Below are 13555 nucleotides of genomic sequence, written 5' to 3' on the forward strand. Positions count from 1 at the left end.
CTTGGAATAAACCTGGTGATTTTAATTTTTGTCATGGAGAACGTCAATTTTCTTCAGGTACATACACTTTATGGCTTTTAAATTATTTTCATTATATATTAGCATGCTGTTTTACTTCCTCTCTTAATAATGTCTGATTCTGAACAATGGTTTGATTGGACTCAAAGTTCAGAAGGAACTGAGGGAAAAACTTTTACAACATCATTGGTTACATTGTTGGCTTCCTACATTATCTGCCATAATAACAAATGTCTAGCCTTTTCAGGTCAAGAAATCTCTTGCTAGACTGTAGGAAGTTAATAGAGGATTCCAAAGGAAAGTTAAGCAGAGGGTTAGAGACACTTGGTTGTTTCATGTGGTAAAGCTGCTTTCTGCAGGAGGTATTTACAATTTCTATATCCAGTTTGTTTAATCTTTTATTTCCAATTCTGTCATCTCCCCCTCCCTCTTCCAACTTCCTTTGGTTGTTTTATGCATGGGACTGTATTTTGTAAGTGGTTAGAATCCTGATGGGGAAGAACTGATGCTTCAGGAGTTGTTCAAGCCTTCACGGTTTAGCAAAGTGCTGTTATTGCATAGTCATGGTGGGAAATACCAACTTAAACCAGACATGAAAACAAAATACGACTTTGCATTAAAAACAGTTTCTAGTGCTTTGAACCAACTGGTTTGTTTACTTCTTGTTTTACTTAGTGATCAGACTGTCTTTACCCATTCTGTTCTGGTAAAAATAAATGACTTTTAAATGGCTTCCCTCCAAATAGTTGTTTTTAGTGGCTTGAATTCTTTGCTTTCACCTGTACTTTGCACAGAAGTTCTAAGGCAGTTGCAGTTACTGTAACTCGTAGAGTGTTGGTGGAGCAGCATTTCTTTCACTTTGACTAGGTCTAATTTGTATATTGTTCAAACAATAATGATTAAATGAGATTAACATGGCCAAGGAAGATGCTGGATGTGGGCACTTCTTTCTGAAGTCTTAATGTCAAGGCACATTTAAACATTAGTTCATTTAGGTGATCTTGAGCTGACCATAAATCACAACAGTGGTCTCTTGACATTTCTCTTGACTTAACAAGAAAGGAATAAATCCTTTTCATAAACAGAGAACCAAAAGTGAATGAGGTTTAAAACCAACTGAAACTGACCATAGACTTTTCATTGGGTTTAGGTTTAAGTTTAAGAACATACACTAACAGCTGATGTCTTGTTATCTTTGTTTAGGGAAAGCTTTTTTTAGAGATTGTTCATGGCAATATTGGCTGCAGTACCTTTGGCTTTTCTGAACTTGAATTTCACAATGTACAGCCATCTCAAGATAAGAGTTAAATTATAAAAATGATCATCCACAGAACTGTTTTCTTCCACAAACACAAGAATTGTCTTTGTAAAACCTCTAAACAGTTTGCATTTTACTAACGGTATAAAGTGGCGGATTTGTATCAGAATATCACAGTATTTTACACTTCAGAAGTTGGTTTAGAAATGGATTGCTTCATGGAGATACAGAAAAGCGAAGTTCCCTCTGGTGTGTAGTTTTTATGTATGGCTTACTAAATGTCAGTTTATTGAAAGCTTCGTGACAAGACAATACACTTCATAATTAGTTTTGGTAAATCGCATCTATTGAAAATGTCATTGTTTTGGAAGGATGAGAATAGGTATTCCATAAGAATCTAGAAAAATTAACTTTTTCCCAGATTTACTGTGACAGGAAGAGAAAAGTGGGACTGGATCTAGGATGTGTGGTTGTCCCTCAGTTATGTGGCATAGTGAATGACACTGAGGTCTGAAAGAGAAGGCATTTGGTCTTTTGGGAGTGATGTTTTCTGATACCATAAAAAGGGAAGAGAATTTAGAGGGTCTGTATGTAGTGTAATTAGCAGACTAATGTAGCTTTACTGATATGGTGTTTTATGAAGCTACTGAGGAAATGATAAAAAGTGTCATCCTCAGCAGTGTGATAGAAAACGACTCTTTCCGTAGAGGAAGTTCAGTGCTTCCCATTTTGCTGACTTGTAAATTTAAATATCTTTCAGAATAGGGACTATCCTGTTCTTCTAGGCAAAAATGTGTTATTGAATTGTCATCCTCTTTGTCCTTAAAGATGTTTACAATATATGCACATGGATTCTAAGAGCTGTAGTTTTAAAATATAGTTAATATTGCATAGCAGTATATGACTGATGATTAAATTTTCATGCTACTTGTGTAAATAATGATCAAAATGCATGTTGAATTGTCATATTTTGTGCCTGTGAGGTAGCTGTCCGCATGCTAAATTTGGTAATCTAAATTGGGTTATTTTATGTAAATTTAGAAAATTTCTGCTAGACTTGAATAATTGGCTGATTTTACTGCACTGGGGTTTGTAGCATTTGAACATTGACACTTGAGTAGCTAACATGCCCTGCCTTTTGGCATGTCGTGAAAAAGCTGCCTGTGAAGTTCCTGTACCACTCTTTTGGATTTAAAAGTACAACAGTAGTTTATTCATCCAAAATTGTACGCCACTGCAAAGCAAAACCAGTAATTCTTGGATTTTCAGCTACCTTGTGAGATAGGTTGTGGGCAGACATCTGTAAAGGCTTTCACTCTTACATGTGAAAAAACATGTCGGCAAGCTTTATTTTTTTCTGGGAGACATGGAAAGAGGTGGTTTCAGCACACAGCGGAAAAATATATTTGCATCTTTCTTACTAGGTGTGAGGAGGGAAAATAAAGACAGTAGTAGTCTGAAGTGACTGTCCTGTGTATACTTTTAAAAATACCTATTCCCTAATCCTGTATTTTTTGTGAATTTGTGTCATAATAAGTTTTTAATTTGTTTATTTGCAATTGCATTCTAAGAATTAACTTTTTCAACCAGATTTCCAGGGAAAATGAAGTTTACATGATCAGTCTGTTAGTCTCTCCCTAGGAACTTATGAAACAACTCTCCATTTTCAAACTTCAGTAAAGGGTTGGATGCTTACAGGGGATTACATGGTTAGTGTTCTCACTGCAGGAAAAACAGAAGACCTCTGCTCCTACCAGTTGTTGGCCAGCCAATGTGCATTTGTTGTTAGTAAATCATTACCTCTGAATGACGTACTGTCTTTTGAAACTCTGGGGAGCTTGGCAGCACTGCAGTAGGATGAGAAGGTCATGAGTGATGTGGAAGCAGTTAAGGCTACTGCACGTGAAAGATCCACGCGAGTACTCACAATAAGTAAAGAGTATTTAGGAAGTATGGAGAGACACTAATTGTAGTGTATTGGGTATTACAATCATTGAGAGAATAGAACATAAAATCATCCATAGGAATTTGGGCTATTAATTCTGCTGCTTTCAGGACACCTGGTTTATACTGGCACTTTATCAAACCATTATTTATTTAAATTGGATAACAATAATTAGCATAACTTAAATTAATGGGTAGTTGGGAACGTACTTAATCTCATTCATATACCTTGCAAAAACAATATACAAAACTTTTTTATGAAAAGAAGAGTTCAGTCTTATAGTGGGGTATCATTCCAAAAGGTCATGAGAATTACAGTCATGTATGTACCATATCAGATTAGAATAAAACATGTAGTAAACCACTTGAAAAACGAAGAATCCACCATATGGTGCTTCAGAGAATAAATGGAATACCATCTAAGGCTAGACTTAGTCATATAGGTATAATTTGGTTTCCAAGCCATGAAAAGCAGCCAATCAGGAATGGGCTTGGAAAGCCTGTTACAGCAAAGGTTGTGTAATGAAGTCCATGGATGGCAGAGTATTTGGGGGGTTGGTTTATGCATTTTATGCAGTATCTGTTGGATGTAAAATCTAGGAAGTGCTTTTATTATCATTTTTTAATACTTAAAATTGGGATTTGCATTTCTTTGTTTTTGAAAAGTAAAGGTAGACCTTTTTTTTGTGTGGATGGTCTAGTCCTGCCTTTTGTGATGGTCCAGTTATGTCCAGTAGGAACATGAATTCCTAGTTTCAGGTCAATCTCAGCAAGAGATAATTGCTGAGATGTCCTGAATGGAAAAATTGGGGATAGTTGAAAACAGAAATCTAGACATGAAGAGTGCTTCCAGCCAAACAAACTTCTAAATATATACACACCTAGTAAATTTAGATGTTTGCAAAGGAGGAGAGGATTACTACTGTTTTGAAGTTGGACAGTTTGGAAGTCCATTTTCCAATCTAAGCTATGTTGCTGCTTAAGGGGACATTCCTGTTTTGAAAGAAGAAAACTAATAGGCAAGGGTCTGTTGAAAAAAGCTGAAGATTGATATTCAGGCTGTATGCTTGCATATTTGGATTCTCTGATGTTAATCATTCTCTTGTTTAGTTGTTTTTCTGTGCTCATAATTACAATTTGTTCATCATAATTGCAGTTAAACATAATTGTAACATAAACATCTCAATTTCTCAATATGTGAGCAATCATATATTCCATGCTTTATTCCTCCCTGAAACTGGGATATTCGGACTTTGCAGTTCTTGAACAAAAACATGTTTACTTTTCAGTCTGTTTTGAGGATAATGACAGAAAAACGGGAAGGATTCAGTAATGTGAATAAGTTTACATGTAGAGGAAGGTTGATATGAATCTAGTTGTCTTTTCTAAGAAAGGAAACCTAATATCTGAAAGGCTATTAGACTTCTTCCTTAAGAAGTCACTTGGGAATGGAGTTCATCTGACCAAATGCAGACCTTTGCATTTGAGCTAAATATTTTAACCTCGTTATGGTAAGACTGAACTGCATCCAAAATACCTGTTTTTCATGCCTCCGCTGGGAAAATGGTAATTATTTAGATCTACCACATCCTTAGTGTTGCTTAATATCAACTTAGGTAGTTCACTGAGTCAAGGGACCATGCTAAAAATACCTGCCACTAGTTAACTTCTAAATTTTTTAGTTTGTCTGATATACCTTAATTGATTGTCGAATGTTATGCAAAAAGTTACAGGTGTAGTTTTCAAATTTGAAAGCTTTTTTAAATTTAAATGAACAAACTGTAAAATATTGTGTAAATATGTGTTGTTCAAAGCGCACAAACGTGTTCCACTGAGAACTGAATTCACTTCAGTCAGAGTCTTTATTTATGAACATAACATGTTTGATTTGCATCTTTATATTTAGGCTTCCATGTTCTAAGTCTTACGCAGATAGAAAAACTGTATGTCACAGCTATGCTTCTGTAGAAAGGTAGGTGATAGTGCTGTTATGAGGTATGTAATGGATTACTAAGGTGTAGAGTTTCTTCACAATCCCTTCCCTTCCTCCAAAACCTCAATAAGAATACATTATTTAAATAATTATCTTTAACATCTTAATTTTGCAAGTGGTTTTGTACAGGGTATAAAATTCTAGAGGTCCAACCCAGAAGAATGAGAGAACCTGTGAATTTGGTTCTCATAATGTGCTACATGAGAAGCAGTGAAACCAGTCTTCAGGTAAACTGAAAAGTGTTTTGCTATGAACAATGGATGCAGTAATGTTGGAAGGATTGGCTTAAGATCTGGTGAACTATTTTCCCTTCCTCCCCAAACCTCCTAAAACCAAAGACTGTTTGAATCATTATGTTGCTGATATGCCAAACACAGAAGAGGAAAGTTTGTTTTAATTTTGTCTTTGTGATTTCAGAACAGTTCAGTCCAGGGGGAGGGGGGATTTAAAAAATACACTTTTATTTCTCCTCTTCCTTATACATGTAATTTGATTACTTAGTAAATCCAGTGTCTTCAAAGTTAATCTTTTACTAATTTCAAGACAAAATTGCTTTTACCTGATCAACTAGCTTAGGTTGAGTCTAAAGATGTCCACATAATGAAATGAAGGTGCGATTGCAGCATGTTAGCTTAGTCTGGCACTTGCCCTAGCGGCTTTATTGCACCCAAAGGCAGCATGTTAGATAGCAGAACTGACGCAGGGCCTAAAAGTGTGTATAGTGAGATTGCTAGCACTTGAAAAACCTGTGCTGTAGCTTTATTGTTATTACATATGCTGTCTAAACTTATAGATAGTGTGAATTAATATACCTGTGTGAAAACCTTGCCCTCATTTCACGTGGTAGATACAATTTCAGGATGACCTAAGTTACTTCACAGCTGATAAAAAAACCACAAATCCGAAAAGGTGGTTGTTCTGAATTTGTTTTGTTGCAATGTATTGCTCAAATAAGACAGAATAAAAAAAAGTGCTCTGACCTTGAGATCTTACAAACATTAAGTCTGCCTGTGCAAGATGATTCTTCTCTCTCTTTAGATTATATTTTGAATACAAATAAGAAACTTTAGGATTGAGAAACTGCCCAGTGATCATAAATTTAAATATAGAAGAGAGTTGTTTAAGCTTACTGTTGCTCTAAATAATTAAGTTTTATAAAACTTATATAACATTTAAAACATAAACATATATAAAACATTTATAAACTGTTTTAATAGAAGCAGTAAAAGATGATACTTAAAAACTGGTACAAAAGTGTGTATGTGTATTAAAAATACAAAGCAAATTTAAATATTTGATATACATATATATTTATTTTACATCAGAGTGGAAGGCATGAGATACCTGGCAAAGGACAATAACTCATGATAACTGAGAAGGGCTGACTAGTCAGCACTTGGGAAGTGTTAGAAGAGATGAATGATGTAAGAGAATAGCCCCAGAATAAAGAACTAGAACATTATCCATGTTTTGATCCGTTCATAAGCCCTATGTCCTACAAGCTACTGGACAGATCCTTTTGTTTTTGTAATAACCATTAGCACAGCTCTGATCCACCAGTTCTGCCTCTCTGGAATCTTGTGACTTAGAGAAGTTTGTGGTAAATGTTTTGTTGGAAGAACTTGTGTCATTAAGCAGGTATGCTTTTCAAAGATAGTGTGCTCTTTGGTGTATGAGATACATCTGTGTACAAGATCCGTTCCTTTTTCCCTGAAAAGCAGAACTTTTCCTGCCAGCACTGTGGTGATAGCAGTGGTAGTATAGACCCTGAAAATGTCAAACTTCTAGTAGTATATGAATAAATTACCAGCATCTTTTAATTTGCTGTGGTATGTGTTGTTATGAAAGAAGTTTCTCAATTTCAAGTACCTGTTGTTTGGAGAAAAAAAATTGTCTTGTGTACTGAAATGTCTAGTAGAGTAACTTTTTTTTTTTAAAAAAAAGGGCAGGGAGGCATAGAAGTAAAAGTAAAGAAATGTTTTAATTACTTGCTGTTTTGTTCTGTTGCCAGATATTTGCTCAATGATCTGAACTAATTTACACCTCCTATATAATTTCAAATATAAGTGTGGTATGTATGCAGTATATTAGCTTCTAGGAGAGAGGATTCAGGAAAAAAAAGCAGTCTTCAGGTTTTGGCTGATGCATGTTGGAAAGTAACCCTATCTTTTGGATGCTGAACTACTTAGGAAATTGTATTTATTCTATATTAATGTACCTCTGCCATATTTAAATTTTGACATTACATAAAGAGAGTGCTGTATATTTTGAAGGTCATGTTACTTTCCTTCCTTTTCATATAGGATTAACCAGTTTGTTAGTTGTGTTAAAACTCCAGATGCACTGTTTTTGTAATGTCCTATTTTAAGACTGAGGTTTCACAGTGCAGATGTTTTGGGGGATTTTTCTGGCAATTTCGGTGTCTTATTAATAAGTAACTTAAAGAAAAAGGTTATGCATGTTGGAGGCAGAAAGTTATAACTTAAGTCTTTTAGAACATGAGATTCCTAAAGTGCTGTATTTACTTTGAAATGTAAATTGCCCAGGAGCTGTTAGCATAAATAATTTTACTCAGGGTTGTTTACTTAAATAAAAATTTAGAAAGGTAAGATGCTTGCTTCTGTTGAGGTTTGTTTATGAATTTTTATGTGGGGAGCTGTAGAGATTAATATTTCAGATGAATATTAATTGTTTAAATAATGTTCCAGATTGTTGGTTTTCCACATTGAATAAAGCAGCGTGCTGGAGACTTGCTTACATTTTTGGACTTCAGTCTACAGGAAGCCTATGAGGCAAAGAGGCACGAGTTCTACCTTGAACTGCAAAGAAAAGAGGAGGAGATGAGACAACAGTTTGTGCAGAGAGTGAAGGAGAAAGAAGCAATATTGAAAGAAGCAGAGCAACAGGTAAGCATGCCTGTCTGTCTTGAGTTTGTTTGCTGAGATTTGGAACAGTGAAGTTCTTAGTGAAATCACAACTAGTTGATATTTATAATTTCCTAATACTCTGAGGACTTAAAATCAAAAGCAGATTGATTACACAGATTGATTGGATTAGCAGATTGACTAGATACAAGCAAACAAGAGAACAAGTCTTACAAGGAGCAGCTGAGGGAACTGAGGTTGTCTAGTCTGCAGAAAAGGAGGCTCAGGGGAGACCTTATCACTCTCTACAACTGCCTGAAAGGAGGTTGTAGCAAGGTGGGTGTTGGTCTCTTCTCCCAAGTATCAAGTGATAGGATGAGAGGAAATGGCCTCAAGTTGTGCCAAGGGAGGTTTAGATTGGATATTAGGAAAAACTTCTTCACCGAAAGGGTTGTCAAACACTGGACCAGGCTGCCCAGGGAAGTGGTGGAGTCACCATCCCTGGAGGTATTTAAAAGAGGTGTAGAGGTGGTGCTTAGGGACATGGTTTAGTGGTGAACTTGGTAGTGTTAGGTTAACGGTTGCACTCAATGATCTTAACGGTCTTTTCCAACCTAAATGATTCTATGATTCTATAAATGGCAGTCTTTTTTTGGAAGGAGGGAGCTTATGGTCTGAAGGCTTTGGTGGATAGCTGGGACAAGTCAATAGAGTAGGAGGTGATATGGTGAAGTAAGAGAGTGATGAATATAATGGTTGCGTGTTTCTTCGTCTTCTCTAGCAGTATGCTGAGAAACATCGATATGCCATGCACAGTAGGTGCCTTTCATGCATGGGTTGCTCTGTAAAAACCAAGATTTCGGGGAAAAAATCCCATGGGTTGTTTTTCAGCCCAAGAGAGTGGGGCATGTATGTTTGTATGACCTCCAGGTTCAGTTATTAAATATAAGCTCAACCCTCATGTTGAGAGGTTTGACAGAGAGGGGGGAGGTTTGTTGTTTTTGTTTTGTTTTGTTTTTAAAATCTCGTCTATTCCCAGCTGCCTTAAGAATATTTGGAGATGTGGAACATTTATTGAATATGCCTTTGAAGGTTTAGTCCTGTCAAGCTGAACTGGCAAAACAGGATCTTTCCATCTACTTTCTGTCAGACTCTATCGTGGTCATGCGTATTTATATTCAAACACTGGTTTAATTGAAATTGGAAACCTGTGTATATTTATTAATGTTCTTTTCTGCACCTCAGTCTCCCAGCAAAGATGTAGCAGTTTTTACGAGGTGTTCAGATGCATGTTTTAAATAAGAAGAAGGCTTAATACTTTGTTTTCTAAATCTGTTAAGTCCCCCATGCTACTTGTGGAGAAAAAAAATCAGGTTCAGTCCTTCTCACTATGAGGGTATCCAATTGGAAGAATACTTGGCCATGTTCAAAGTAGGTTCAGCTACGTCTTCCACAGTATCTGTGGTACCCTTTGATGTTTTCCTTCTATGATTTATACCAGGTGGTTTGTGAGCTCTGCATATTCCAATTGAATTATGGATATTAGTTTTCCCAGTTCCTGATGTGGGAAAGTGATCATGCAGTCGCTCCTAAAGAACATTTGTCATATACTCTTGCTGCTCGTTCTCCGAGAAGTGTGTATGTGTATCTGGAAACTAAAGAAAAACAGGAGTTTCTGTTGTACTTAAGATGGCTTTCACATCCTTCATTTAGAGGAAACCTGTAGGTGCAACGTGCAGCATTACCACTCCAGAGACATACAGTTGCTTAGGACCTTACTGTTTCTACCCTGAATGTTTTTATTGATATACCTCTTTTTGCAATGCATCTGGTTAACTGTTACAATGAAATAAATAAATGAATAGTGTACATACATACATACATAGACACACACACGCTTATAAAATCTGACAGCTCTACTGTGTAGAACAGTAGAACATACTATTACATTTATAATCTTAGTTATTTCTTAGTTCCTTCTTTGCAAAAGATGGAAATAAATCTCTCTGATTTCTATACCAGTATAGCTGCACTCAGATTGAGTTACATTAATACAGATGGGTACAGAAGCAGGATTCTAGGAGAGTTTGTGTGTGGGGAGATGGGAGGTGAGGAATGGAGTGAAGTACCCTTTGGTTATCATGCACAACTTCACAGTAGGTTTAAACTGTGCATCTGGAGAGTAAAATCCATTAATATGTCAAAAGAACAATCAAAGAACAATTACTGCAGAAAAGCAGTTAACTTCTTGCAGCCCACAAGTAACTCCCCCAACCAGACTTACTGTGTGTGTACATATTAACATGTAAATGTAATCAATGTACATATTAAAATAATATGTATATATGAAAAGACATACCTGTCTAACTAAAGTGTGTATGATTCCTTGCCCACTTGGTTTTAGGGAAGTAGATTCTACTTGACAGATCCTCATTTAATCCTTCTGTTGGTAATTCTTTCCTCTCTAAAGGTCTCCTTATTTTTGATATAATAAAGATATCATAAAATCTAGTAGGAGATCTAATATTCACTTAGTGCCTTCCATGGTTTCCACCTGTACTTTGTGTGTAGTAGCCTAGCTTCTGTGAGAACAATCTGATATAAAAGATTATTTTTCTGGATTGCTGTTTTTCAGTCTTGTCAGTTTTGGGAAAGAGCTGCAATTTCTTATGACTTTTAACACAAGTTGAGATAGGTTTTACTGTTTAATTGCAGAGGGTTTTTGTATTGTGATATCACCACCTTGTGTTACTAGTTGGAAATAGGGTTTTTTTGTGCTTTCTTTAAACAGGTACAGACTAAATTTGAACATCGTATGCTAATGCATCAAGAAGTGAAACTGAAATTAGAGAAAAAGAAAAAAGTTCTAGAAGATGAAATAGCTATGTTTATTGAGAAGAAAGCTAATGCTGAATTACTCCAATCGCAAGCATCTGTCTCTACCCCTGTTGTTAGTTTGAAGAGAGACAAAGACCGCAAAAAGTAAGTGCTGATGCTAGTCATCAGAGGCAGCAATAAAAAAATTCTTCACGTACCACTTTTATAATGCAAATTTCAGTAATCTTTTAGAAAAGATACAAACATGCTCCTATTCTGTTATGTGATAAGAAGACAGAAGTGTGTAAAATACCCTCATGCTTCGATTTACTTTTAGAGTAATTGCTGTGTGTTCTATGAGCATTCTTTCTTTTTTTTCTTTTTCCATGAAGGAACCAAGGTTTTCGACTTGAACTCCTGTGCTTTGATGTCAGAGATGAAGAAACTGTGAATGTTCACGAACAGAGCGAGAGGGAGAGGGAGAAGTTAGAGAGGGAGAGAAATTCACCCAGGGCATTCCAGAAATAGTATTTGATTGCAGCACTCAGGTTTTGAATGTAGGATATGTTAGTTTTATGAACCAGTCTGACTGCTGCTGTCCCTTAATACTAGATGTGTCTTCCTAGTACGGATTTTTGAGAGGAGAGATTGATAAAATTAGCTGTAAAATTACACCGAGTGCAGAATATGACCTGATAAGCATTTCACTTTCTTCCCTCCCACCCACTTCTTTCTTTCTCCACTCCCAAAAGAAAAGCTTGAATAAATTGTGAAATTTCAGAAATGTATTCAAAACTAGTCTCCAGAACAACATGCCCAACTTCTTCATATATAAACATTGAATTAAATGTTCATATATAAACAATAAATTAAATTGAATTAATTTTTTTCTCCTCCAAAACCAGAAGTCAATTAACTTATTAATTTCCTTTCCTGATAGGTTACAATGTCACTGCAGATAACATTTTCTTGATTAATATCTTACTATGATTGAAAGCAGATTTTTTGGTACAGAAATTATTCATAACTGCTAGATTATGAAAACTTTAGAAGCTAGATGGGCGCATATATTTCCACAAATATCGTCAAGACAGTTTTGACATTTTTGGGTGTATGCTAGCAGCCTGCTTGTGTTTTTGCCAAAATTTATTGCATTTCAAGTAATGTTACTGAGTTCCTTTTCCTAGACTTCTTTTTCTGGATTTACGTATGAAAGTGGAATTCTTGGTAACAGAAGTCATTATCTGCACATTATGAGTAACGCTCAACTTCAGAAAAATTTTAGATTTGTTTTCTCTGTTTTAGCTTTGCTTCTTCAGAGTATGTTACAGTTTATATGCTTGCTTTTGTTTTTCAGTTCCAGCTTTACATAATACTGATGATAGAAGAAACAATATTGATAATTTCTCTTGAGGAAGCAGTGATTCACAGTGTGCTTTTGGAGGTATAGGAATTGCAGTTTCTTACTAAAGGATTTGGAAAATATCTCTCATTGCTGCATGCTGCAAAAGAAGAATTTTGAAGTATGATCTGTACACATATGGTGCAGCGACTACTGTCATTGCCATCACGGACTTTCTGTTACGCGTCTGCCTTGATACGTACTTGCCTTACATACATGTGGCCAACTTGCTTTCATTTTAAGTGCATTGTACCAAAGAAAATGTCCCTGCCCTAAACAGTTCCATTCATAATATGAATGCTGTAGCACAAAAGTATTCAGTGAATATATCCACTATAACCTTTCTAAAGACTTGTTTTCATATGGTATGGTATCTTAGTCTACTAAATATTATTTAATACAACTGTTGACATAATTCAACCATTTACTGATTTTGCTGACAGATTTTGTTTATAGTCTTTTATGTACAAGCACTGTCCTAAATTTCAGATACGATCTTTCTAATCAAAATCTATTGAGATATTTTTGCAGTGCTGTACTGTTGCATGATATTTTATCTGACATTACTAACTTAATATGGAAAGTACCTATAACTTTTTGATGCTTGTGACTGTGGTGTTCAGTTACAGCAGAGGCTGAACTTTACAAAAACTATTAACTACTTGTTTCAGGTTAAAACAAGTTTAAAATGTTTTTTATATTTTCAGTAGCCATGATAACTAATGGGAAACTATAAGAGGTGCAGTTCTCTGAAGCTGTTTTGTGCGACTCTTTAAAAATGAAATACTAACTTGGTAGAAATAAAATACATTGGTTTTACGTAAGTGTTTCTGTTGTTCTGCTTCCTCTCCCTCCCATGTTATTAAAAACAAGGAATAAGATTTCACATTGATCTGAAAAATATAAATGTTTTGCATCTGTTTTAAAAGTCTTAAGTCATTTATTGATTGGAAAAAAATAAGCGATTTGTGCGTACTGTGCCAGAAAGGCAATATAACTTGTGATATACTTGTCATATAGCACTGTCCTTATCATAGAATATCTCAAGTTGGAAGGGACCCAATAAAGATCATCGAGTCCAGCTTCCTGCTCCTCACAGGACTACCTAAAACTAAACCATATGACTAAGAGTGTTGCGGAGACGCTCCTTGAACTCTGACAGGCTTGGTGCCGTGACCACTGCCCTGGGGAGCCTGTTCCAGTGACCGACCTCACCTTCTATTTTACTCACACAGTGATGCATATCATATAAGATTGTT

General features: G+C 35.7%; 1 protein-coding gene across 3 annotated transcripts in view; it reads left to right on the forward strand.

Moving 5' to 3' along the window:
- SEPTIN10 (septin 10) overlaps nucleotides 1-13114 on the forward strand; it is a 31613-nt gene extending 18499 nt beyond the window's left edge. Inside the window, exons 8-11 of one of the 3 annotated variants that reach the window (XM_050897198.1) lie at nucleotides 5127-5192; nucleotides 7987-8119; nucleotides 10869-11059; nucleotides 12252-13114. In XM_050897198.1, the coding sequence (XP_050753155.1) occupies nucleotides 5127-5192; nucleotides 7987-8119; nucleotides 10869-11059; nucleotides 12252-12267 (406 nt within the window). In that variant the 3' untranslated portion in view covers nucleotides 12268-13114. Of the gene's footprint in view, nucleotides 1-5126; nucleotides 5193-7921; nucleotides 8120-10868; nucleotides 11064-12251 lie in introns of those variants that run through there. The other 2 variants (XM_050897206.1, XM_050897215.1) reach the window with 2 other exon arrangements.
- Nucleotides 13115-13555: the final 441 nt, after the last annotated feature.

This window comes from Gymnogyps californianus, chromosome 1, assembly GCF_018139145.2.
Source record: "Gymnogyps californianus isolate 813 chromosome 1, ASM1813914v2, whole genome shotgun sequence".
NCBI classification, from domain to species: Eukaryota; Metazoa; Chordata; class Aves; order Accipitriformes; family Cathartidae; genus Gymnogyps; species Gymnogyps californianus.